Source organism: Lepidochelys kempii, chromosome 3 (assembly GCF_965140265.1).
Source record: "Lepidochelys kempii isolate rLepKem1 chromosome 3, rLepKem1.hap2, whole genome shotgun sequence".
NCBI lineage: Eukaryota > Metazoa > Chordata > Testudines > Cheloniidae > Lepidochelys > Lepidochelys kempii.
In genome coordinates this window covers 56159565-56187426 of record NC_133258.1, presented here as the reverse complement: position 1 = coordinate 56187426, position 27862 = coordinate 56159565, and the positions used below count along the sequence as shown (strand labels likewise).

The window sequence follows — 27862 nt, the reverse complement described above, 5'->3', positions numbered from 1 at the left end:
AAGAAACTGGGTGACAAGGAGGCCCTCTTATCCTTTGCAGACCTTCAACAAGTTGATGTGATACACCTGGGTAGACTGCCTTTACCCAGGTTGCTGGATCTCATAATCAACCTCACCAACCCATTTCACCACTCTGAATTGGCCTTGGCATCAAGCCAAGAATTTGGATTCTGAGGTTGGCAGCTGGAGTAACATTCGGTCTCCGGGCTGGAACTTGTGTAGTTGGGCCGTTTTGTTATAGGCTTCTTGCTGTGTGTATTGTGCCTTCTGTATGTTTTCTCTTGTGAACTCCCCCAGGGTCTTCAACTTGTCCTACAGCTGTATAACACATCACGGTGTTGTTCGCCCTGGTGCGTTGCTCTTCCCGTTTCCTGGAGGAAGTCCATAATTCCCCTTGTCTGCCTCCCATATAGTAATTGAAACGGGAAGAACCTTGTGGATGGTGAACAGGAGAGTGGGGATCAGGCGGTCCCCGTGTCAGGGTTTGGTGGTCACAAACTTTTTCAGCATGTTCTTCAATGTTTTGTTAAACTACTTGACCAGCCCATCAGATTGTGGAAGGCACACTGACATCTTTAAGGACTTGACCTTCATTAGGTCACACAGCTCCATCAGTTGTGAGGTGAAATTTGTCCTTGGTCTGTCAATATTTCTTTCAGGTTCCCCATCCCGGCAAATACTTTTGGAGTTCAGTAGCAATGAGAGCCATTGTTGCTGACTGGATGGGAATGGCCTGGGGGGATCTGGCGGCATAGTCCAAGACTACAAGTATGCATATGTGCCCTGCTGCGGACTTCTCTAACAGGCTCATCATGTTTATACCTATTCGCTTGAAGGGCACTCTCACAATGGGTAGTGTTAGCTGGGGGACCGTCTTTTGGCCCTTCCACTGGCATTCTGGGCATAAGGCACAATAGTCTCCCATCTCCAGGTGGATGCCTGGCCAGTAGAATCTCAGGGTCACCCATCAAGCATCTTCTCTCTTCACAAGTGACCCCCATTGTATTGACTGTATTGGACAACTGTAGTACCCTCCTTTGAAGCTTCCTCAGTACTAGGAGTTGCATTCTGACCTTTCCCATTCTAGGATCCTTCATCGCCCGGTATGCCCTCTCACCTATTCAAAATGGGGCCACTGTTTCCACAGCTGGGGGTCCAGTAGTTTGCTGTCTGCACAGGCAAGCTGCTCATAAACCTCTTTCAGTGTGGGGTTGTTCTTTGTTAGTCCACAAAGTCCCCCTCATTAAAAAGTAGGTCTTCAGCAAACTATGGCAGCGGCAAGCCCCTATGGCCCCAGTTGGATCAGGGGACATATCCTGCACCCATGGGGAGGGTCTTTCTTCATCTTCCTTTGATCCCCCTTCTTTCCAAGGCTCCCTCTTGGCCACTGCAGCTGTTTCCTGCCTTCTTGGGTCTTCCAGCTCCACTTTCTCCAATGAAGTGCCTGCCACTCTTTGACCACTTCTTTGAAGAACTTCCATTCATGCCCAAGTATGACCCAACAGGGCAGGTCTTTTGCCACTGCAGCCTGTAATGTTTCCATGTGTTCTTGCATGGTCAGCCGTACGTCTCTCATTGGGTAGGGTCAGATGTCCCCATAGATACCCTGGAGGTCAATTTACATCTTCAGCTTTACTTCCTGTCCCCCTAGCCTCTCCCAGACTAAGATCTGGCTACAGCCTGAGTCTATCAGCCCCTGTACAGACACTCCATTTGCTTGTATAGGGACCAACATCTTCCCAGGGCCCCTATTTCAAGCTCTATTATTGGCTGTCCAGGCCTGCCCATAATTACAATCCACCAACAAGCAGTCCTTTCTGAAATATTCTTGCTGACCACATGCAAAACAGCTCAGAAAAGGAGGAATTGGTTTTTTATTAGGTTCTCCCAAGGGAGGGAAATCCCCTTGGATAAGATTACTTGGCCCAGCCAGGCAGGGCTCTCCTGGTTATTAGGGGTGGATTTGCATGTTTTTCTCTTAGCTTTTGTGCGCATGCATGTCCCCCGCCCCCACTAAGGTTGTACATCCAAGTTCTCCCAGTTACCCGTTGGTGTTCGCTTATCAGTGCTTCTGGAGGACTCAGGGCACATAGGACTGACTTTCGGTGTTTCAGCCTCTGGCCCAAGAAACATCAGGTAATTCTCTGACAATACTGCATCTGCCAATGTTTCTGGGCGATATCTCACAACCCATTTGCATCCCCCCACTGGAAGGATTCAGGCAAACTGTTCTATGACCACCTTTTCTGTCACCTGAACCCTAGTACATCCCTCTGGCTGGAGCCATTGCTAGCAGTGTTCCGTCAGGCTCTGAGTGACTACCCGTGGCCGGGGGGGAAGAGACTTCTCAAAGCAGAACTGTTGATGGTAGGTTTCTAGTGAGATATTTAAGGTGTCCATGATGACTGCTTTGACATACAGCAAACAGCCATTACCTATGACTAATGACTCAAACGATCAGAAATGATTCTGAAGTTTAACACTTCAGGCAGTGAGGAAATTAAGGTTTTGCCTATTGAGAGAGATAGGGGATCCTTTATTTTTGCACCTCTGTAACCTAGGTAAGAAGGTGGGGGAAGGACAGATGTATATGGAAAGGATTGAAATGATAAACTGCCTAAAACTTTGTGCCCAGAACTATTCAAGGTGTTCAGAAAACAAACTGTTTTACCTGAATCAGTTTCAGAATGGCTTTACAAGCTGTACTATTTTTAGCTCTCCCGTGTTGGTACTTGACTTGACTTGCTAAAGTGGAGACCATCTATTTTCAGGTCTAACTCAAGTACTTGCAAGATGGCAACAACAGCACTTAGAAGCTGTTTTGCATGTGATGCATGAAAATATTTCCTTTTTATTCAGTTGCAGTTTCATGTCTAAAAATGATGCTGCACTAAAGGGACCTGATAAGATACTAGAGTTCCCTCAGATACAATAATTTCAAAGACTATCCCTGCAGGATTATTGTAGTAGAAAATGGGAGTAAAGTTTACATTTCAGACTCTTTGCAGCATTAAACAGTTCTTGCCAGTATTCCAGAACAGATTTCAAAATTATGTTGTGACTCCTTTGAGAAAAATACAATGGCCACCATTCCAAACTGCCCTTGAGGAGCATCGTATTGGTAAATGTAACAGGTCTGTTAATGGATGCCTTAGACTGAGCATCTGTAATTTCTTTTTCCTGTAGGTGTGTTGCCCTTGTGTTGAATAATGTTTTTCAAAAACTGGCCAGCTCATATTATAAACACACGTCAGACTCCTTAGTCCTAAAACTTGTCAGTTGGCTTGTGTTAGGTTAGGTGACTACAAACTGGAGATCTGTGGATATTTCTTTAATAAAAAAGAAACTTAACACAAATGATATAAATTATAATGCCAAAATCAATCTAAATTTACTTGCCTTCCAACAACAGAGTTCAATTGGAGATCCTAATCTTCAGTAACTAAAAAAGCTGTCAGGTCAGAGAAGACACCGAGCTGCTGTGGCTTAGTCTTCCTGTTTTAACTCACCTTTATGTTTGAGGTGGAAGCGTTTATAGCACGTGTGAATTCCTAACATTTGTATTAGCTATTGGTTTATATTTGCCAAGACAATGAAAAATAAGAGAAAGTATTGATTTTTGAGAGAGCACAGTTAATCAGCTAAAAGAAAATATAAAAACAAAACTGATTTTGTTGCACCATAGGCAGTTGGTATAAACATGCAGAAATTAAGCGATACAGACAATTTCACAGCAAAAAGCAATCAATTTCATCAGTAGGTTTTAGTCAACAATTGTAAGGTATGTAAAAGTCTACCCAAATGATACATAGGAATATAAAACAACAAATATGCAAGTTCTTAACTAAGGGATTGGAAGATTTTCAGATTTAAATGACAGCCACGTAAACAGTTAAAAGTTTAATTTTTTATTTTAAAAATTGTCTTAAAGGATTTGCTGTGAGCCTTCAAGTGATTCTGTCAAACCCTAAAGCTGTATTCAAACGCCGTGGGTCTCAACCAGGAATGCAAGAATCTGATTTTCTGAACCAGATAACGACTGTGGAGGAGCTGGAACCAAAAGCAAACAATTGCACAAAGGTACTAACTAATTCCACTACCATTGCAGAGTACTTACAGCTATCTGTGTAGATTACCCAATACTGCACTAATTAACCTTCTGTTTTTTAGGTTCTTGTATGGCACACTCGAACAGAAAAGGTAAATCTAGGTAATGAGCCAAAATACCACCTAGACACAGTTAAAATTGAGGTATGATCTGGAGATATAACTGTGTGGGACATACTGTATAGGAAATGGATGTGGCTGAAGATGCCTGACTTCAGTCAATTAAGAATTCAAGCAGCGTACAATCTACCACTCTGCAACATCCTGCACTAGTCATCTGATGGACTTCTGTGCAAACAAAAATTTGTCAGATAAGCAAATCTGATATCTTAAGAGACATAACATCTTTTGTCTTGTTTTGCATGCATTTCTCAGCTTGGTATCACTGAACTGAAATATAAGCATTTGTTTTAAGAGTTTCCACATAGTAATACCAATCAAGACTGAAACAACTGAAGTGCAACATTTTGAAAAACGAGGAGTCCTTGTGGCACCTTACACGGCTACCACACTGAAACATTTTCAAAAACATTTATCCAACTTAATTGATGGAATTATTATAAACTGGTTTTAGATCGCAAAATACTAGTCACCAGAAATATTTGTTAAAAGCGTTTTTCTTGTATTAAACAACTTTCTTGAAGTCACTGTGACAAGGTAAATCATACAGTATGAAATAAAAACCACACAATGGTTTATGGCTTTATCTTTTTAATATAGGGAAATAACATTTTATCAATACGAGGCACCATAAAATGTAAACACAATTACTGTCAAACCTGGATATATCTGCAAGGACAAAAAGTATCCGTATGTGATGAGTTACCCTGTATGCATATTGTGCAATAAGTTCTTTATATTAGCACTATGTATACACCTATGGAGCCAAATTGCATGTTTTGTCACAGGAAACTCAAATGGATCAAATATTCATGTTTTAAAAGAATAAACTAAAAATGTGTGGAACTACAGTAATATCCAGGTTTATCTTGCTTTCACTAACCATGTTCCCTGTTAAGCACACCATAGTAACATCACAGTGAAATGAATGATAAAACACAGTATGTTTGATACATTAAAAACATTATTCAGTGATACATTTACATTCTATTTATATGATTAAACATTTGGTTCATACAGTACCTTCTACAAGGATTACTGGGTAATTTGGGGGGCAAGGTTTATATATTTAGAGATATTACTAACATGATAGCTATGTCCCTTATAGGCAAACGTTTGATCTATAATTTTGAGAAAAAAATTGAGTATGCAATTGGTAAAGCAGCTTCTTGATATGGTTTATGAAATCAAATGTACTGGAATATGAAAGAGCTGCCAATGATATATAAATGTATTTTCAATCTGCTTTTCACCACATCAAATTTAAATCAATACAGACCACAACATGGTCAGTTAGATAACTTCTTAATGTGAACAACTGGGAGAAAAGAAAAAGAATAAATGCATTTGAGCAAGGAATGTCAAGTGACTGTTCTGCATGAAACTTCTGTTGCAATTTTCATTTCCACAGTTGTGTGCTGAGAGTCTGACCCGAAGAGCTTCCTGTCCATCCTGCCACTGTATTGGGGGGCTGGCCAAAGCCCATCACATTGCTGGAACTATTGAGATTCATGCCAGCCATTTGCTGATTCATCTGTGAAATGCACACACAATTCTAGTTAGTACTGGTGTTAAAGCACACACACTTTTTATCAGCTTGAAACAGTAAAAGGGTTCCTAAACTAGGTAAATATAATGTTAGGGAACAAAATGGTCGATTAATTTAAACCTTGATTTAGCTACTTGATTTTAGTGATTTAAATCAATCGTATTTTGCATTTGTACTTTATTTTCCTAAAGAAAGGCTGATTCTTATTAGTTGATAACTATTACAACATGTTATTTGCAGCTAAATATAGCGTTGTGCTAAATATGGTACTTTTTTTGGCTAAGCAGCAAGATATAGTGTATCTATACATATTTAAACAATTATATAGATTAACTCACCTTTAGAGTCTTAATTTTTACATTTTATGTTAGAAAATGGTGAATGATTTATTAATTAGATGATGAATAATATTTTATTTGTGATTATGTCAAGCTATATTTGGATGGAAATTCAAATATACAAAAACAGCATTTTAATTTTTTTATTAAATCGAACGACCTTAAAAAGTACTGGCTACACAGGCACCGGCTTCCTCCGGGCCCCAGGGGTGCTCAACCCCCCCCAATGCCGCTGCCTCTTCCCACCCCCATCCCACCTCTTCCTGCCCAGTTCCGCCCCCTCCCCCGAGCACATCCCAACCCCGCTCCTCCTGCACACCTTGGAACAGCTGATCATGGTGGGCAGGAGGTGTTGGGAGAGGGGGAGCTGGCTGCCGATGGGTGCTCCAGCCATGGGTCACCCTCGGAGTCAGCACCTATGGCTGGCTATATAAGAAAAAAACAAGTTTATTTTGCATTTAAAAATAACTGAGGTGTACCTACTGTCCTGCTTGAGCACCGGGGGCTGGGCTACATCGTTCCTTCTAGCCCTACATTTCTGACTACAATTTATGAAACACAGGAAGAACTATCTGCAATTACTAAATTGAACTGATTTTGGTCACCATGTCCTTTAAGATTTTATAACTAGTAGATCTTGTCCTCACACACCTAATTTTTATTCATAGATTGGAAAAGGAAAACAAGCTTTCCTGCTTTTTCAACTCCCAACTGGTTTCTTAACTTTGAATAAACTAATCATTAAAATGAACTAGTTGAATAAACTGAAAAACATTCTCATTGCAGAAGAGGCCACTGCTGTCAAAAGCTGGTTTTGCACATCTACAAAGTCTGCTTCCAGGTGTTTGGCCAGTCAGGAGAAAGCAAGGCAAGAATCGTGTATTGCTTAATACTGTCTTTTATCACTAAAACATTTGTAACTGGAGAGGAATGATAAAATAACTACCTTGCTCCTTACATCTATAACGAAAACATGAAGTGTACTTTAATGGGTTATATAGATTTATTTAATTACGTTAATTTGTAATGTTCTGGTCAGTTTTGCAATCTGAAAATATTAAGGTAAACAGCTATTTTTATATTGATTCTTGAAAATTACTGCGAATTAATTACCTTGGTAGAAGGTAAGCAGTATTCTTACCATCTGCCTAAAATGACTAATTTTTTGGATCATTATCCTAAAATTAAATGAAAGGTGGTAACTGGATGTCCTTTTTAATTAGTTAAACCTTTTTTGTGAATTAGTCTGTCCAAATTTTAAAGAAATGAACTATGAATGATCAGGCTTTACAGAGAGTTTTCTGCAGACAGAGGCTAAAGATTTTTAAAAAAGTATTCTCCATCCAAATTTTAAAATCATGTTTGCAATGTGGTACTGAATTTCTAATTGTATCTGTTTGTGGGGAGTGAAGGCTCTTGAGTATTTCAGATCTTTTATGAATCGAGTTGTCTCTCTCTCATTTGCTGATCAAGGAAAGTGCAGTACAGGAACTCCTCGCTTAACGTCGTCCCAGTTAACGTTGTTTCGTTCTTACGTTGCTGATCATTTAGGGAACATGCTTGTTTAAAGTTGTGCAATGCTCCCTTCTAATGTCATCTGGCAGCCACCTGCTTTGTCCACTGCTTGCAGGAAGAGCAGCCCATTGCAGCTAGCTGGTGGGGGCTTAGAACCAGGGTGGACCGACAGCCCCCCATCAGCTCCCTGCTCCCCTAAGTTCCCTATGCAGCAGCTGCCAGCAGGCTATCAATTGCCAACAGTTCAGCTGTTCCTCCCCTCACTGCTGTGTGCTGCTCCTGGGAGCCTCCTGCTTGCTGTTTGGGGGTGGGGGGTGGAGGAAGGGGAAGGGCAGGGGGGCTAATGTCAGTGTCCCCCTCCCCCTTGCACTCTGCTTACCCCTTCTCCATATAGAGCAGGCTGGGGACATGGACAAAGAGACAGAGAGCTTGGGGCAGCAGCTGCTGTCAACTTCCTGATCCACTTAAAAATGACATCAGCTTACTTAAAGGGGCAGTGCGCATCTCTCTCTCTCCTTCACACACAGGGTGTGTATCTGTCTCTTGTTTGCCATGCTTGCTGTGTCACTTCCCTCCATTCCTGCTGCCTTGTAGTGTGAGGCTACATCAACAACGTGTTAACCCTTGAGGGCTCAGCCAAAAGCTAGTTCATCATTTATCAGTAAGGCATTTCCTGGGAAATATCCCACCCTCTTACACCCTCTCACTTCACCACCTCAACCAAGCTTCACAATCATCATTGCTGTGTACAGTATTAAATTGTTAAACTTATACTGTGTGGGGAAATTGGATTCGCTTAACATCGTTTCACTTAAAGTTGCATTTTTCAGGAACGTAACTACATCCTTAAGTAAGGAGTTCCTTATCTCATATTCTTGAATGTGCTTTATGATCTAGAGATACAGAACGCTGACTTTCTCCTTTTCATGAACTATTAGAAAACGAACCTATCCAACAGACTGTTTTTAAACCAGAAAGGAAGGCGTTATTTTATTTACATACAAAAGCCTGTGATTTTTCAACCATATTTTATATAAATTTATTAGCAAAATGTTTGTGCAGAATTTGCACATGCCACAAAAATTACTTGAGAAACAAATATTTAGCTATAATTATTGGTAGATTATATACAATTATGTACAAATCTTTTCGTTTTTTAAAAATGTCCTGTTCCCAGAAAACCCCTACTTGGAAAAATGCAAGCTGGTTTGGAACTTTTTTTGAGACAAGTATTCTGAACTTATTTTTTAGAAAATGATACAATTGTAAGATTTGACTTATAAGCAAAAAATATTTTATACCCTAACAGGATGGATAAAAATAAATTATTTTAAAAATATGATTTTTAAAAAATATAAATTAAATACAAGGTTTTTTAGTAAAAAATCAGAATTTCAAATTTAATTTTAATGTATGTTGACGCCTACAATTAACATGATAGATTAAAATCATTTACATTAAATACAAAATGAATGATCAATGAATGATCATGCTGTACATGTTTAGCCCCTTAAACTTCCAACAAAAACAAAAATTAATTTAGATATAAAAATTAACATTTCTCTTGAAATATTTGCTTTTAGAATGTTACACTGAATTGCTTTAATCAGTAGTCCCCAAACTGTGGGGTACACCCTTCTTGGGGGGATAGAAGTACATTGGGGGGGCACGTGGCAGGGCCTGGGCCAGCCCTCATGGGGCTTAGTGAGGGAGTACCACCAAGCCCTACTCTACTCCCAGCCCAGCCCTACCCTCATTCCCTCTCTACCCCCATCCTGTTCTGCCCCCAGCTTCGCTGTCAGCCCAAGCTCCTCTGCTGTGGAAGCTTTGGCTGTGCGATAATGGTGTGTGTGTGGGGGGGGGGACGGGACAGATTCCCTTACTGATAAGGGGGCGGCGGGACAGGAAAAGTTTGGCACCACTGGCAAAAACGGTAGTGAGCGCACACATCAATGCTCTTTATAATTGTTACTACAGTGGAACCTTTAAACGTGTTTAATCAAAATAAAAAAAAGTGTAAAGTATCTTCAGATTATATGGTTAGACTAACTATTATTCAACTACAGTACAGAGTCAGGGCACAAACACAAGCAGTAATGTGCATCCTCCACTAAAGCCTACTTTAAAGTATCTCATTTGAAGGTCCAGATGAATGGCAAATGGCCATTCTCATTGGGTATAAGTTCTGTGCTCACCTACATCCGTGCAATACCATTAAAATGAATGGAGTTGCACACATACAACTGATTGGAGAATCTGGCTCCATGAATTGGGCAACAGAGGTTAATACACAGTAACGCAGAAATTGTGGTATCTGTGGTCATTTTAAAGTACATTGTTCAATTTGTTCTAGGAGCTGGTTAAACTGCACTCAAAATTAATGCTGGTTTCTTTACTCTTTAGAATCATAGAGTATCAGGGTTGGAAGGGACCTCAGGAGGTCATCTAGTCCAACTCCCTGCTCAAAGCAGGACCAATCCCCAACTAAATCATCCCAGCCAGGGCTTTGTCAAGCCTGACCTTGAAAACCTCTAAGGAAGGAGTTTCCACCACCTCCCTAGGTAACCCATTCCGGTGCTTCACCACGCTCCTAGTGAAATAGTTTTTCCTAACATCCAACCTAAACCTCCACCACTGCAACTTGAGACCATTACTCCTTGTTCTGTCATCTGGTATCACTGAGAACAGTGTAGATCCATCCTCTTTGGAACCCCCCTTCAGGTAGTTGAAAGCAGCTATCAAATCCCCCCTCATTCTTCTCTTCCACAGACTAAACATTCCCAGTTCCCTCAGCCTCTCCTCATAAGTCATATGTTCCAGTCCCCTAATCATTTTTGTTGCCCTCCACTGGACTCTTTCCGATTTTTCCACATCCTTCTTGTAGTGTGGGGCCCAAAACTGGACACAGTACTCCAGATGAGGCCTCACCAATGTTGAATAGAGGGGAAAGATCATGTCCCTCGATCTGCTGGCAATGCCCCTAATTATACAGCCCAAAATGCCGTTAACCTTCTTGACAACAAGGGCACACTGTTGACTCATATCCAGCTTCTCATCCACTGTAACCCCTAGGTCCTTTTCTGCAAAACTGCTGCCTAGCCATTCGTTCCCTAGTCTATAGCAGTGCATGGGATTCCTCCGTCCTAAGTGAAGGACTCTGCACTTGTCCTTGAACCTCACCAGATTTCTTTAGGCCCAATCCTCTAATTTGTCTAGGTCCTCTGTATCCTATCCCTATCCTCCAGCGTATCTACCACTCCTCCCAGTTTAGTGTCATCTGCAGACTTGCTGAGGGTGCAGTCCACGCCATCCTCCAGATCATTAATAAAGATATTGAACACAACCAGCCCCAGGACCGACCTTTGGGGCACTCCGCTTGATACCGGCTGCCAACTAGACATGGAGCCATTGATCACTACCCCTTGAGCCCGATGATCTAGCTGGCTTTCTATCCTGATGATGATGATGATTATTTTGTATGTGATAGAATACATTTAGTTTAAATGTATCACATCTGTAATACTATGCTGCCGTCTCAGACATGGAAGAAACAGTTTCAAGTCAGAGGGTCAACAGCAGAGCAGAGCTACATACAGCTTTCCCAGTATAGCTGAACTCCTAGTATGTGGAAAACAAATGATTTTATTCAAAAAACAGTAACTTTTATCCAATATAAGGGAAAAAAAATCCTCACCTGAGAGATGTTCCATTGAGCTTGTTGATTTTGTTGCATGCCATATTTATTTTGTGCAGTAACCATTTGTCCCACCATTCCTCCTTGGGGTCCAACGACATTTTGAGGAAGTCCCATCACACCAGTTTGTGTAGTGCCAGTGAAACCATTGGGCATTCCCATGCCCACCATCATACCTGTGTTCTGTCCTATGACAGGCACTGATTGTCCCATCATATTTCCCATCATTCCAGCAGCTGCAGGCACAGGTACTCCCATAGGTGGAAAACCTTGAAAATGAGTTGATGGTTGTGTGGTAAATGGCATGGAAGAAGATCCCATGAACATACCTGCATTTTGGAAGCGGGGGGGTGGGGGGGAAGAGAAGGAGGAACAGAAAGTAAGAAAAATAATTTTTACTGATTTTTTCCCCCTAATGTTTGAACCACTAAATGCCAGTTTTAGAAGATAATTTGTAGAGTTGATTCTGTCCACACTATTGTACACAAAATCAGTGTCTGGCAAAACTGAGAAAGTGATAAGAAAGAGTGGTGTAACAACAAAAAATGGCACAATAAGTAACAGTTTAACTGCCAAAGCTGAGTTCTGCAGCCTCAGAGCCAAATTTTTTTCTCATTTGCACCAGCACCTCTTATCTCAGTCACACTACTGAAAATTAGTGGATTCCCACCAGTTTAATGAGATCAAAACATGACTCTTTGTAATGATTTAGGCAGTCTGCTGTTCACATACTGAGGAATCTCATTGCATACCCAAGTAATGAATGATTGTACAACAAAAGTAGTATCAAATCATAAAAATTAGGATGATGATGATTTTGTATGTGATAGTTTATAATATGAGAACAGCTGTAACATCTAATAAAATAAAATCAGTCTGAATCCTGTACTACTTTTTCTTCTAGTCTTAATGCTTCATTCATTTTAACTTTTCAGCTGTGAAAATGGTAAGAACAAATAAATCCACTTGAATATACATAAGTAAGGACAAATGTGCTTAATTTTATGTTGACAGGAGATTATAACTACTATATATTCTAAACACTGATTAAAAACTGAATCACTCTGGAAACAGGTTTGAAAATTAATTACCTGGAGCATTTTGCTGCTGCATGGTCCCAGTGCCATACAGTGATAAGATGGAGTCTTTGGAGAGTTGTTTCTTTGCTGACTCTTCTGATTTTGTTGTTTGCTCAGTGAACAAATCAAGATCCCCAGATGCAGCAGATAAGGTGGCAGCTGTTGGTTTAGTGGAAGTGCTCTGGGAAATAAAGGTCAAAACAGACAGGCTTATTGAATGAAACTACCAGTGGAAATTATATCAGATTAAGAGCTATGCATTCTCATTCCTAAACTAAATTAAAAGCAATGTAGTTATTAAATTAGTTATAAGTGAATCAGTATTTTAGAATGTGTAATATTACCACAAAGAAACCCAAATACTTGCCAATGTGTAGCATCTGCAAGGAGGACCAATTCAGGTTAACACAAGCAGCAAAAATGACCGTGAGTGAATTTGTGCTTATATACATTGGTTACACAACTCTTGCTTTTCTTAAATTTTCCATCTGTGGATAGCATACTTCATAAAATGAAATTAAATGATGAAAAATCATTAAGAAACCAAGAAGGACGTTACAATTTCACATTTTTCATTAATCCTCTTAGAGAGGAAATTAGATAGGAACTAAAACAAAAGCTTTTCACAGTGTTGGAAGACATTACCTTGTCTACAAATAGCTTCTTTACTCTAAGGCCTGGTCTACACCGGGTGGGGGGCGGGGGGCATTGATCTAAGATACGCAACTTCAGCTACGAGAATAGCATAGCAGAAGTCAACGTATCTTAGATTGACTTAGAATCACTTACTTTGCGTCCTCGCGGCGTGGGATCGACAGCGGCCGCTCCCCCGTCGACTCCGCTTCCGCCTCTCGCCGTGGAGGAGTTCTGGAGTCGACGGCAGAGCGATCGGGGATCGATTTATTGTGTCTACACTAGACACAATAAATTGATCCCTGATAGATGGATCACTACCCGCCAGTGCGACGGGAAGTGTAGACATGGCCTAAGAATATTGGGCAATAGAATTTTACGCTAAATTATAAGTAACATATCTTCTCTGAAATATGTTGCCTGTGAATTGTTGCTTGATATTTTCACATCTGGAAAACTGACTTTTGGACAGTTAAGATGCCATCACTAAGCAAATAAACACTATCTCGAGTTTCATAAGCCTCTAGTCTACCTTCAATCTTTCTCAGCCTTATTACTTTTTAATTAATGCTTTATAAACAAATTACATGAAGATGGCTTCCAGGTTCTACTATTCTGTTACTGATACACAAATAATATGGTTCTTTGCCTCTGGTATCTGAATAGACAACATATTGTCTTTATACAACATAATCCTCTACCAGAATGATACTCTGAGTATCACAGCTAAATGCAAGGTGGAACAGACTGTTTAGCATAAGTAGTTAGAACATATTTTAAAGAGCAATTCAACACCGTAAACACCCCTGCACAAATAGGGCAAAAACCGGGATGTATGGCTTATTACAACAATCTGTAACCCACTAACTGCATTTTTTTGTCCTATGATAGCGGAGATCTTAACAGCCCACTCTGCCTTGAATGGTCCCTTACAATATGTGCTAACTACTTATGCTAAACAACCTGTTCCACCTTGCATTTAGCTGTGATGCTTTGAGTACCTTTTCCAAACCTGAAGAAGCACTCTGTGTGGCTTGAAAGTTTGTCTTTCTAACCAGCAGAAGCTGGTCCAATAAAAGATATTACCTCACCCACCTTATATCTTGGGATCAACACAGCTACAACTATGTGACATACATGTTACGTGTAAGGAGTCCAATAACATGGGTTGCTATAGAGGCATTTGCAGTTCCTTTCCAGATTTAATGTGAAGTACCTATTTCTCTAATTGTTATTACTACCTCTTGATCTCCCACTACAGCTTGTTGTATACCCACAGATGATGTGACTTTTTTGACATTCTTTTAAATAAACGAGCAATAATAGTCTGTCACGAGTTGCTGTCTCCTCCTCTCATCACTGTATTGGGAAAATTCCCCTTCTTCTGATAATAAAGAATTGAGGGAGAGAAATGCTACAAAGAGCCTATCTTCTTGCCCTTGGATTTCTCTGGCTTGCACTTTTTTGGGTGTCTGTCTCTGTTAAATTTGAAGATAATGATGATGTGCTAAATCATTTACTTGAACTAAATCACTTACTCCCAGAAAATCCAATCTCTCCTTACTGAAAGTTAAGTCGAAATAATTGTTTGAATCAGACTTTGGAATTTGTCACATTTATAAGACCTGTTAGCGCCGCTATGCTTAGAAAGGTTAAAATTCAGGAAATCGGTTAAATTTGGCTTAAATGCTTCTCCTTATGTAGTTTTTAATCATCAAATAGCAAATCTCTTCTGTAATGATTTGGAGAAATAGGACATAGCACATTTAAGAGGATGTCTCCCTTTCTTGAATGCTGGGAGGCTGTAAGGAGATCTGTTGGATGCTGAGGAAATAAAAGGAGCTCTAGGAGTCTCTACAGGGCCACTGCTAGCAGTAAGCACAAGCAGACAGAATTCTTGACAGAACCCTAATCATCTCTGTGACCACCCATACTGGCTAGATCCCTGTAGGAGAACATATGTCCAGTGTTCCCATGGCAAAATAGCTTACCCCAAACTGGGAAGGTAAAGTCTGCATCAGCAGTGTTTAAGGAGCCGCTGGTGGTAGATGCTGGAGCCACTCCACTGTGAAGTGCTGCAGGAGAAAGTAGTGCTAATGCTACTTTTCCCCTGTTCCGTGACACTCTCTGCAGCCTCTTCCTTCAGAAACAGGACTTGCTAGGTATGGAACCAAGGGTCTCCTGTTGCCTGCTCAACCAACTTGGCACAGCCTGTGCCAGGCACGAACTATGGGATCAGTTTACCTAGGATGACTGGAGAGGGACCTGGCCCATCCTCAATTGTCTGGGCTCTGCTCCTTCTGCCAGGGACCCAGCAAAGCAGGCAGATTGTCCCTTCAAGGAGGGCTGTACATGCAGAGCACTTTCTGGTTTTCTTCTCGTATCACCTCTCCCGTCTTACAGCATCATGGATTGTGAGGACAGGGATTACCTTGGATGATCTAGTCCCCCACTGAGTGTGACATGCTAAAAATCACCATTTCCCTTCTCTCACTTGTTTTCCTCAGGAAAACTTTTGCTACATGTCAAAATTACTGAACATTTTAAAGAGCCGAGCCCATGCTACTGTCAGAGTAGCAGCAGACACATATCCCAGCATCCCATTCTCTGAAGGGCACCACGTGGGGCAGAAGCTCACTCATCTCCCGGGGGGGCGAAATTGAGTCAGGCTCTCTCCATAACTGCTACTCTACTCCCCACCCAAACTCAGCATATGGCCTTGTTATCCCATTGCCTTCACACAACCTGGGATTCCCACATGGGACCCCTCCTTATTTTGGGGCAGGAGAGGGATGCAGTCGAGAGTCGGGCCAGGCTTGGTTCCCTCCCAGATCCAGCAGTTCATCCCCACTCTGTGATAACAGCCTTCTCCTGCTGCCAGCTAATGTAATTAGCCCCCAAAGTCAAAGATCCATCCATTTAAAGAAGTATTTTACTGAAAATTGTGCATTTATAAAAAAGAAATTCATTAAAAGTATGTTTCAAATGAATCTATAAAGCCATATTAAAAAACAAAACATCCTCAACCAGTAACAACAACAGACTACAGAAAATAGTAAGAAAAAAACTCATTAGAGTCGTGTCCATTCTTTCCCTTCCAAAATTGGGTAAATAGTCAGCAGATTGGTGAATGATACTGCTTTTCACATCTAGCTCACCAGATAAAATGCATGACTGCTCTGTGATCACAAGTTGTTGACATCTGGTGACAGCTTAGTTGTCTACATGTCATCAGATGGCGTTCTTTGTCTAGTTCTTAGTGCAAGAAGTCCACATGACAAGAACTGGGACAACCCACACCCTCGTTGGCAATCTCAGAGGGGCCGAAGACTGAATGGGCATAGAGAAAAACTAATCTCTCTTACTGTGTATCGTTGATCTCTCTAGTTCTGGTTAAGATGTTAGTAAGACAGTGTGGAAAAGCTTGTCCTAATGCTATATCTGTACTTAATAAAAGACAGATGATTTCAGTCTAAAATTTGGTCTGGCATTTTTCACAAACGAAATTCAATAAGGAGGAAAACAACATGCAATTACACCTTTCTAAAGTTTACCTGAGCAGGAGATACAGAAGCTGCTGGCAAAGGATTAGAGATCATTGGGCCAAAGATATCCAAGTCATCGTTCAGTGTTGTTACAGTAGTGGTGCTTCCATTTGTAACAGGTGCTTCAGGAGGACCATCTTAAAAAGACAATGGATTCAAGTTTTTAAGTGGAAACCTCTATTAAAACAAGAATTTAATAATTGTAAAATATGAATATATAAATCAAATCACTTAAATTGTCATTGCTTAAAAAAAATACTCAGTGTTGGAAGCAAATCTCTGAAATACAATATCTCAGATCCACAAAATTCCAAAAGGATTTTTCTAATTTGAAAAGTACATTATATCAATATAATTAAGAACTGAACATTTTAAATACAGTTTTAAGAGTTCCATAATGGCATCTGAGCCCTGGTCTACACCTTGGGCTGGGGGGTGGAGGGGGTAGGAGATTGATCGAAGTTACACAACTTCAGCTACGTGAATAATGTAGCTGAAGTCGATGTTCTTAGATCGACTTACCGTGGTGTCTTCACCGCGGTGAGTAGACTGCTGCCGTTCCCCCCTTGACTCCACCTGCACCTCTCGTGGAGATGGAATACAGGAGTCGACGGGAGAGCGCTTGGGGGTTGATTTACCGCGTCTAGGCTAGACATGATAAATCGATCCCCGCTGGATCGATCACTGCCCGCCGATCAAGCGGGTAGTGTAGACATACCCTTAATCAGTTTAATGGAATAGTTTTGCAAGCATTTTCACAATTTTAGTCCAACACTCACTAGCACTATAGTATTATGAATGGGAATTTAATAGTTATCCCATCTAGCTACCAAAGTTTTGGGCTACTCAACATGAGAGCTATCAAATACATTAATTTGAACTACTCGGGGTAATTAAATATTTGACAATGCTTGAAGTTACTTCCTACAACTGGTTTCTAAGAAGGAACACAAAACCAGCCTGGGACTCCTAGAGAAGAAGAAACATACTGTATAGGTCATTGGACAAGCAAAGGTTAAAGAAAGAAATATTCCGAAAGGACTTTTCTAATTTTCTAATTTACAGTGCCATATTTATTCAAAATATCGACTACATTCTTCACATGAAGAAAGAAGATTTTTTTTTTTTTTTTAGAATGAGCGATATTTATTTCTATAAAAGTAGATGTGTACATTGTGCCTGACAGCCACAAAATAACATGGTCACTGACCTGTCCAGAGCTTACAATCTATGGCCCTGGAACTTATCAATACTTATATACATGTGTGAATTTACTCATCTGAGTAAAGCTGTGCATACACGAATGTGTTTCGAGGATTAAGGTCCAAATTAGATAATCCTGGAAGATGATGGAAGTTGGAAGAAAGTGTAACAAAATCATGCTGTATAAACATTATAATTTTTTCCCCACATTTAATAACTGATTTTCTAGTAACTGCTATATGTGTAGACATGTGAGTGTGTAGGCTACATCTTACAGAAAATATGGCCATAAATCAATTGTTATTTTTACTCCTAGCAGAGTTCAGGATTATGACATTGATGAAACTATACCAAATTAAAACACGGACATTACTGTTAATATAAACAGTGACTGTGGAGAAAGGTATGTTCCCAAAAGTAGACAATTAAGCAAAAATATGGTTGACATTTCTGGACCACCTACAGATTGTTTTGCATAAAATTTTACATCATTATTTAGAAAAAATGGAAAGAATATGTGACAGCAGAATACACATTACACCATATAATAAGAAATTATTAACTTTCTTACACTGAGCTTGGTAGGAAAATAATATGAAGTTGAATGGATGGGTTTCATGGAACTTTATGCTGGCTACACTTTATACAAAAAACTTAAGAGGCGGATCTATAAAGTATTTTGTGTAGAATAAAAAAGGAATCAGTCTGGGAGTATCCCTCACTGAGGGCAGAAGCAAAGACTCCTCTGGTTAGGGCACTGAAGGGCTATACACCTAACGAAAATGGCCAAAAGACTACAGCATTATCGAACTGCAGATGTGGCTGTACAGATTAAAACCATTAGACTAAAATAATAAATTACAAGGACAATAAATAGGGCCCTACCAATTTAACGGCCATGAAAAACGTGTCCCGGACCATGAAATAAGCCCTGTAAAATCCAATCTCCCTGTGCTGCTGGGAGTGTCTCAGCCTGGAGCTCCTGGCTCCAAGTCCCAGCTGGGCTTGGGAGGGACAGGACTTGTCCTTTTGCTCCACAGCTGCTCTCAGGGGGAGATCAGACCCACCTCTGGGTACCTCCCCCTGCCGCAGAAAGCTCCGGGGCTGGGCAGCAGTCCCAGAGGCTCCTGTAACCCGAGGAGGCTTCTGGAGATGGAGGTGGGTTCAATCTCCCCCATGTTGCTGGGAGCGCACTTCCTCTTTCCCTGCACAGCTGCTTTTGGATACCTCTCCTGGCTACAGATAGCTCCACACCCCCTCCTCGCCACTCACTTCTTGTCCCCATTGCTTCAAAGCCGGGCGCATTGGGCGGTGGGGGGGAGGAGGGATCATTGTACAGGGAACTGCCCCCCTTCCATTTGCAATTATTAGCTTGTTTCAATAAAAATAAAAAGGTCAAGAACTTAACAGAATTTTTTGATTGACACTTTACAGCAGCAAATCATAGTCACTCACTGATTGGTAGATATGACCATCTGAGGCAGTTTTTTAAGACAGTGATCTCAATTGGTAGCCTCAAACTTGAGAACCACTGCTTTAAGTTAACAAAAGCAAGTGGGGGGGAAAAAGAAGGAAATAAAAGGTCAAATGGTTTCAAATGTCATTAATTGAATGTCAGCATGGAGCATCTAGGTGGGGCGCTCCCAGCAGCATGGGGGTGATGAGATCCACCTCCACCTCCCAGATCCTCCTGAAACTCTGTGGCTGCTGCATTCAGAGCCTAGCTCTGAAGACAGCACAGACGTGAGGGTGGCAATCCCGCAACCCCCCTGCAACAGGTTTGCGACACACACCCCGCAACTCCTTTTTGGGTCAAGACATTGTCAGAAGAGCACTCTCCCGTAGACTTAGTGTGTCTTCACCAGACAGGATAAATCAATACTGCTGCATCAATTGCAGCGATGGTGATTTAGCCAATAGTGTAGACATGGCCTAGACTGTCTTCAGACCCTTGTGGAAAGTGACCCAACCCAGGCTGCATTGCATGAAAACATGCTCTTGAAGGAGAAAGAGCATGCTATTGCTATGTTATATTTGAAACTAAAACAACAGAAGACAGGCAACTGAAAATTATAGTATACACAGCAGCTGAGCCTCTCCCCCCCCCCCCCCCCCAGCATAACTGAATTTTGCATTACTGTAGAGGGGATTAACCTTTATGCCTTAATATGTATATGAAATCTGCACAGTTACAGTTGCTATGGGAACGACAACTTTGAATTGCCTGATTTTACTATGTGTAAAATCTCCAATATAATGTTGTTTGGTTTTTTTTTTACATTTACTTCACCTTTTTGTGAAAAAGAGGAGTTAATACAATCAGAAAAAAAAATACTCCAAAGGAAAACTAAAGGTGCAACCATGTGATTATTTGAAGGTTTTTAAAAATATTTTATTAATATACAAAATGTACCTTATAATGATTTCATTCTATAAATATAAAAATGTTCATAATTAGGTGAATCAAATAATTATAGAGAATCATAATTATAAGCATATATACAAGCCCAACATGGCATCCGTATGTGTCTTCTATGCTTTTAGATGACCACCAAGTTATAATACGTTGCAATTTGCGCTCTCAATTTATTTCAAATAGCACTGCAGAGTTCAAGACTGCCCTATGCACAGAAGTAGTGACATGAGGGCTCAGTAAGAGCCCATATCAGTGCCTAATGGATTCCCTTAAAATGGGCTTCTGAAAGGTAGTGCGGGGGAAGGATGTGATGATTCAGTAGTATTTACAGGGGAGGATAACTTGCCAATGTTCCACAGTGCCAAGAACTGCCCAAGGTTTGAGTGGCTATCTACTTATATACATGCTTAGAAACCTGGCCTCTGGGGCTAATCTTGCCCTTTCTTCTGCAGTCACAATGGGTCCTCAGGCAGCGGAAACAGTGTGGCTCCACTACACAAGCTGCAGGGAGGCTTTACAGTGGATGCACACACTTCATGGGGTGCAGAGACCTGCTGTGTGGAAGCTTCCATAACGGCAATGCAAGGAGCAGAGTATAGTGAGCCAGCAAATTGGTGCAGTGGGGCCAGAGGACCTACCACAATGCAGATTCTCTGGTCCTTCCCCCACAGTGATCCATATGCAAGGGGCTGTGGAAACTACTCTAGCCGCATGGCTGGCACAGCATCTCTGCAGCCTGGAGAGAGCCTCTCTGCAGAGATTATTACAGTCTAAAATGAGCTGGGGAATGGGAAGTAGGACTGAATTGTATCATGGGGGTGCTGTGGCTACCATGATGGGTTATTTGATCCCCTCCAAGCTTCTCCCCTTGCTGGAAAAAGCCTTCTCCAGTCATGGAGGAAGATGCAGGATTTCACCCAGAACACAAATATCCAAGTATACATGTACATAGATATTTACATACAGTTGATGGTGGCTCTGGTACCTGCAAGCCATCCTATTCCTGTAAATTGCCCTGAACCCCGAGGAACCCTCTGCCCTGACTCTCCCCACATGCAGTTACTCAATGCACAGCTTAATTCCTGGTAATTACAGTAGGTACTAGGATTACGATTTGCCCTTCTATGCACAATTAACTCCCCCAAAGGTGGTAAACCTGAGTGTGTTATCACTCAATCATCAACAGTTTTTAAAAAAACTTGACACGGATTTTCCATTTGAAATATCACAAAATTAGTCTTAATAGACATTATCAATAATTAATATTCTAGATAGTGTCAAAGTATTTCCATATATTAACCTCAACACCCTTCTTATTTATTAACCTCTGTATCTGTAAACTAGGATAAGTGACTTAGCAAAGGGCTTATATCAAATCAACAAATCAGAGAAGAAATCCAGGATCAGAACTGAGGTGTGCCTGCCTATCTGTAAACTAGACATGCTGTCTCTTCAATTGTTTAAATTATCCAAGCCCAAAAAAATCCATTATGTTCCCACATACTAGGTAATTTTATTTCTGTGGCTCAGTCAAGACAGCGCAGAAATTGGGTTGCTCCCTCCTCACTCACTCTGACAGGCAGGATGACAACCTGTCCAGGATTTTCACATTCTCTAAGGCTCCGTCTTCTGCTTCTCAATTTTAATTCCTTCTGATAGAAAACAATCTTGGCCTACGCAACCTCCCTACCTAAGGTGGCGAGTTTGTCGTCAGAGTATAGAAATCCTAGTAGTGTAGGAGTCGATGTTGCCTTGACCAAATTACAGAAAGCAAATGAACCGGTAATTGGGAATATAATTTGCTTGTCTGTAGCCGAGGCCACAATGGTGCGGATGCGGAGTTCTTTGTAGCAGTACCCTATGAGAAAACATTCAAGGAAAAAGTAACACTTCAGAGGTGGATACAGAAGGGGGAGTGCACAAGAAGAGAATGAAAACATCTAACCCCAATGCACTACTCCACCAGACGGAGAGCTTCTCAGGGGAGCCCAGATTGAGGCACTTTGTGATGAAAGATTACACCCACAGACCCCTGCACATTCAGATGGCAATACTCTGAAAAAAATGCAAGGAACAGGTGGCATCTTTGCAAAGCTGATCTATTAATATAACATCCCCAGTCTAGTGCAGAAGTTGGCCTTGGATCTAGTGGAGTAAAGTATCTTTGGACAGGAAACTCAGCAACTTTGGATGTCTACTTGATAGTAGACCTGATTTATTTGACCATCTAGACACCTTGAGTCCTTGAAGCAAACGAAAGAGGGGATCCATTCTCTGGTTTCTTATCCAAGTATACCTTTAGCGACCTAACTCAGGAATCCATAATATTTCCCTTTGTTTAGAATTGAAAAATTCAGAATGGAGGTGTCTTGTTTAAATGAGAAGAGGACAGGACTTGGCAAAAACTAGAACAGAAGACAACCCTGTCCCTATGGAAGGCCAAATATAGAGGACTTCAGAAAGGCACAGAGAACTCTTCTTCTGGCTGAGGTGATTGTGGTGGTCAGTACTCTGAACACTATTACCCAGGAGTCCCTCAAGTTTACTGCTAATATACTTAACTCCTCTCGAGGTGCTCAAAGCATTATAGAATTCCCCAGTATGGAAGAGGTAAATACCTTGAACCATCTCTGTATGACCACTTTTCCCTTCAGAGGGCATGATATTATGGGGGGAAAACCCTGGATTCAAATGATCAAATTATAAATTATTATCAAATTATAAATTCCATTTATCCTGTCCAATTTGTCAGGCAAATAACTATGGCGAAATAACAATTTTTAGCCCGCTGGTCATCTTCAGTCTATGCATTATGCTTTTCCGAGACAATGGATAAACGTCCTCCCCATAAAAAGACAAAAAGCGGAGGAATGTAGTAGGAAGAGAGTCTGAGACATAAGCTCTTGTATCAGAGGCCTGGTATGAGGCAGGACCTGCTCACACAATCTGTCAAGAATAGGGCTGATATTGCAAAAATACACATTCCTAAGAAGTACTAAGCACAGAGTACTCATGCAAACACATCCCAACATCAAATGGTACCAGAACATCCCAATATCAAGGATGGTTCAAAAACATTCCTCAAGGAAAACAGGAACACACTGAGCCTTCCTAAAAGATAAGTACTTAATAGAGATGTTTGATCGAACCAACATGTACAAGGTGATGGGTAATAACTAGCCACTTCAGGGGGCAGTAACTAACAGTGTCAGAGGCAGTACATAACTTGTTCGTATCAGAGTATAATGGTGCATCTGAGAGGGAGTATCTTTGTCCAGCCAAGGGGAGAATGGAAAATTCTGCCATTCACTGAGCTCATTGTCACGGGCATATATGTCTTAGTATCCTCATAGAGTCTGCCAGGTGCTATTATCGTGCTTCGTTGACAATACACCTGGCCGGGTGCCTTCACACCTTAATGGATCTTGGGCGGTTTGCTCAAGGTCTGCTGTGCCAGCTGTCTGCGCAGAGCTGGAACAGCACACAGGGAAAACACACACACACACAGTGTCAAACATCTGACAACACCAATAGCACTTTCCTAGGAAGGCAGAAAGAGAAAATCTCATTTTCTGAAATTCCAACATCTAGCAAATAACTAATTGGGACACACAAGATTTATGGGAAACTTTCTTGCATCAGACATGTTTTTCCCTATAAGGCGATATTTCAGCTGACAGACTCCACAGGGATGTATGTGGAGAGCAATTTATCACCTGAACCTTCTGTAAGCATATACAGGTCTTTAGCTCATTTAACAACTGGCAAAAGAAGAGGTATAGGAAGTCTCCATGATTTTTGACTGAGGAATAGACTGGGAGGGAATTTGCCAAAAACATACCTCAGTAAATATTCTCAAACCTTGAGAGAGCCTCCTAATCGAGTCTGGGTCTCGTTTCTCACATCCAAAGTTGAAAGATACTGCTCCCTCATCTAAACTACGGCCCACTATAGCGGTCATACAAAGCTGAAAGAAAGGGCAGCACCAGTGACTTGGACATTTCTTTATTAATAAGAGAATTTAGATTTGTCCCAAATAAGTCTCTGGAAATATTTGAAAAAGCAGCCTTTGTGTAAATGCTTGGAAAGCCCCTCAAAGCTTTTTATGCACCTCCTAGGTGAGGAGATTAAAGCCTCCTGGCAAGATTTAACAGCTAGGGAGTACTCTCTGATCTACTCGAACACTTCACAGGCAAAGGAAAGAGGGGTTTCGAGTTAGTTCATTGATACGCCCTAGTCTGAGGCTGCCTCACAGACAGTCTCCCTCCTCTGTCCCCCCAACCATGGGTGAGCTTTTCTCCCCCTTTGGGTTGGCTAGTTTTGTCTTTCAGTCCCAGAAATTGTCTTGCTTTGCTTCTGCTACATGGAGCGCCTCTTCCCCTATGTATGAACTTCTCCCACTCTTTAGGTAGTCGAGAAGCTGGTTTTCTGTCTTCACAGTCAAAGAAATTGCTTCAGCCACTGTCTCATTCCACTGAGGTAGTAAAGGTTTCACTCACTGGAAAGCAGAAAGGACACTTGAGGTCCCTGCAAGAACGCTCTAGTTCAAGAAGTATAATTAAGTAGAAGTCTTGTTTTTAGCCTTGTCAAGAGGCAAATGGACCAAACACAGCCACATGTTACCCTGAATGAGGCAGGAATCAGGCTAGAAAGATGAGATGATAGCTCTAGAGAGCAGGAAAATCCTGGATAGCAATTGGTTGTCATCTTGCCAAGTTGCCTGTCCAGTACAAGGGCTGGTCAGGAACATGGACTTTTCTAGTCTATGATGATTATCCCATCCCCATGCTGCTGGGGGAAGACTTGGCCAATCATGTGAAGCTAGCCAAGAGGCTGGGAATGGTCACCCGCAACCAGGCTAAGCAAGCTATCACGCCTAGCTCTGTTCCGGAAACTTCTACCAGGACCGGGTCAGAGGTGATGGAACCGGACCCCATGCCAACGTCAGCAACAGCAGTAGTGAATCCAGTCCCAGAGAAAAGGTGGAACCACCAGCACCTGAACCATTGCCAGCACTGAATCCAGTACTTGCAACCCCAACACCAGAGGGCCCCACCGAACCTACACCAGCAACAACAGATAACCCTACACAAAAGGCTCAGCTGGAGCCTGAACCCCAACATAGTGCACCAGCGGAGAGTGGTTCACAGTCAACAGAAACAGCCCCATCACCTCCATCGCTTCCAGAGGGACCAAGCCTAGGTCCACAATCCCATGAGGAACTGATGTCTCCAGCATCAAGGGAACAGTTCCAGACCGAACAGGAAACAGATGAAAGCCTCGAGAAAGCTTGGATCGCAGCATGGAGCAACCCACTGCCTCTTAGGTCTCCTAATCGATCCAGGTTTGTGGTAGAAACCTTTCTAGTGGACACCAGGAAGACTGGCATCCTCAGAGACAGTTGGTAGTTCCAACTAAGTAGCGGGTCAAGCTCTTGAGCTTGGCCCATGATCATCCTAGTGGCCATGCTGGGGTGAACAGGACCAAAGACCATTTGGGGAGGTCATTCCACTGGGAGTGAACGGGCAAGGATGTTTCTGCCTATGTCCGGTCTTGTGAGGTGTGCCAAAGAGTGGGAAAACCCCAAGACCAGGTCAAAGCTCCTCTTCAGCCACTCCCCATCATTGAGGTTCCATTTCAGCTAGTAGCTGTGGATATTCTGGGTCCTTTTCTGAAAAGGACACCCAGAGGGGAGCAGTACATACTGACTTTCATGGATTTTGCCACCCGATGGCCAGAAGCAGTAGCTCTAAGCAACACCAGGGCTAAAAGTGTGTGCCAGGCACTATCAGACATTTTTGCCAGGGCAGGTTGGCCCTCCGACATCCTCACAGATGCAGGGACTAATTTCCTGGCAGGAACTGTGGAAAGCCTTTGGGAAGCTCATGGGGTAAATCACTTGGTTGCCACTCCTTACCACCATCAAACAAATGACACGGTGGAGAAGTTTAATGGAACTCTGTGGGCCATGATACGTAAATTTGTAAATGAGTACCCCAATGATTGGGACCTACTGTTGCATCAGTTGCTCTTTGCCTACAGAGCTGTACCACATCCCAGTTTAGGGTTTTCACCATTTGAACTTGTATATGGCCACGCGATTAAGGGGCCATTACAGTTAGTGAAGCACCAATGTGAGGGATTTACACCTCCAGGAACTAACATTCTGGATTTTGTTACCAACCTACAAAACACCCTCCACCTCTTTGGCTCTTGCTAAAGAAAACCTAAAGGATGCTCAAAAAGAGCAAAAAGCCTGGTATGATAAACATGCCAGAGAGCATTCCTTCAAAGTAGGGGACCAGGTCATGGTCTTAAAGGCGCTCCAAGCCCATAAAATGGAAGCGTCGTGGGAAGGGCCATTCATGGTCCAGGAGCACCTGGGAGCTGTTAATTATCTCATAGCATTCCCCACCTCCAACCGAAAGCCTAAGGTGTACCATATTAATTCTCTAAAGCCCTTTTATTCCAGAGAATTAAAGGTTTGTCAGTTTACAGCCTAGGGAGGAGATGACGCTGAGTGGCCTGAAGGTGTCTACTACGAAGGGAAAAGTGATGGCGGCGTGGAAGAGGTGAACCTCTCCATGAACCTTGGGTGTATGCAGCGACAGCAGATCAAGGAGCTGAGCACTAGCTACGCACCGATGTTCTCAGCCACCCCAGGACTGACTGAACGGGCATACCACTCCATTGACACAGGTAATGCTCACCCAATTAAAGCCCAACCTTACCAGGTGTCTCCTCAAGCTAAAACTGCTATAGAATAGGAGATCCAGGATATGCTACAGATGGGTGTAATCCGCCTCTCTGACAGTGCATGGGCATCTCCAGTGGTTCTAGTTCCCAAACTAGATGGGGAGATACGTTTTTGCGTGGACTACCGGAAGCTAAATGCTGTAACTCGCCCAGACAACTATCCAATGCCACGCACAGATGAACTATTAGAGAAACTGGGACGGGCCCAGTTCATCTCTACCTTAGACTTCCCCAAGGGGTACTGGCAAGTACCTCTAGATGAATCCGCCAAGGAAAGGTCAGCCTTCACCACTCATGTCGGGCTGTATGAATTTAAAGTGCTCCCTTTCAGGCTGCGAAATGCACCCGCCACCTTCCAAAGACTTGTAGATGGTCTCCTAGCGGGATTAGGAGAATATGCAGTCGCCTACCTTGACGATGTGGCCATATTCTCGGATTCCTGGGCAGAACACCTGGAACATCTACAAAAGGTCTTCGAGCGCATAAGGGAGGCAGAACTGGTAAGCCTAAGAAGTGTCAAATAGGCCTAAACAGAGGACTTACCTTGGACACCATGTGGGTCAAAGAACTATCAACCCCCCACAGGCCAAAGTGGCTGCTATCAAAAAGTGGCCTGTCCCAAAGTCAAAGAAACAGATCCAATCCTTCTTAAGCTTGGTCGGATATTACAGGCGATTTGTGCCGCAATACAGCCAAATTGCCGCCCCACTGACAGACCTAACCAAAAAGAAACAGCCAAATGCCGTTCAGTGGACCGAAGAATGTCAGAAGGCCTTTAACCAGCTTAAAGCAACACTCATGTCTGACCTTGTGCTAAGGGCCCCAGACTTTGACAAACCGTTCCTAGTAACCACATATGCATCCGAGTGTGGTGTGGGAGCAGTTTTAATGCAGGAAGGACAGGATC

General features: G+C 42.1%; 2 protein-coding genes across 11 annotated transcripts in view; one reads left to right on the top strand and one right to left on the bottom strand.

Moving 5' to 3' along the window:
* The window catches only part of B3GAT2 (beta-1,3-glucuronyltransferase 2), a 108778-nt gene that overhangs the window by 56124 nt on the left and 24792 nt on the right, over nucleotides 1–27862 (top strand). For 3 of the 8 annotated variants that reach the window (XR_012157959.1, XR_012157960.1, XM_073336385.1), the window contains exons 4-6: nucleotides 3932–4080; nucleotides 4171–4200; nucleotides 6901–6982. Coding sequence is in view for 6 of the 8 variants with exons in the window: in XM_073336385.1 (XP_073192486.1) it covers nucleotides 3932–4080; nucleotides 4171–4200; nucleotides 6901–6982 (261 nt within the window). In the remaining 2 variants the exon portion in view is untranslated. Of the gene's footprint in view, nucleotides 1–3931; nucleotides 4081–4170; nucleotides 5612–6900; nucleotides 12222–27862 lie in introns of those variants that run through there. The other 5 variants (XM_073336384.1, XM_073336386.1, XM_073336387.1 and 2 more) reach the window with 4 other exon arrangements.
* SMAP1 (small ArfGAP 1) overlaps nucleotides 4792–27862 on the bottom strand; it is a 221387-nt gene continuing 198316 nt past the window's right edge. The window contains exons 8-12 of one of the 3 annotated variants that reach the window (XM_073336382.1): nucleotides 16590–16717; nucleotides 12415–12583; nucleotides 11324–11652; nucleotides 6434–6540; nucleotides 5678–5761 (exon numbers count right to left, since the gene is read on the bottom strand). In XM_073336382.1, coding sequence (XP_073192483.1) covers nucleotides 6448–6540; nucleotides 11324–11652; nucleotides 12415–12583; nucleotides 16590–16717 — 719 coding nt within the window. In that variant the 3' untranslated portion in view covers nucleotides 5678–5761; nucleotides 6434–6447. Of the gene's footprint in view, nucleotides 5762–6433; nucleotides 6541–11323; nucleotides 11653–12414; nucleotides 12584–16589; nucleotides 16718–27862 lie in introns of all 3 variants that reach the window. The other 2 variants (XM_073336380.1, XM_073336383.1) reach the window with 2 other exon arrangements.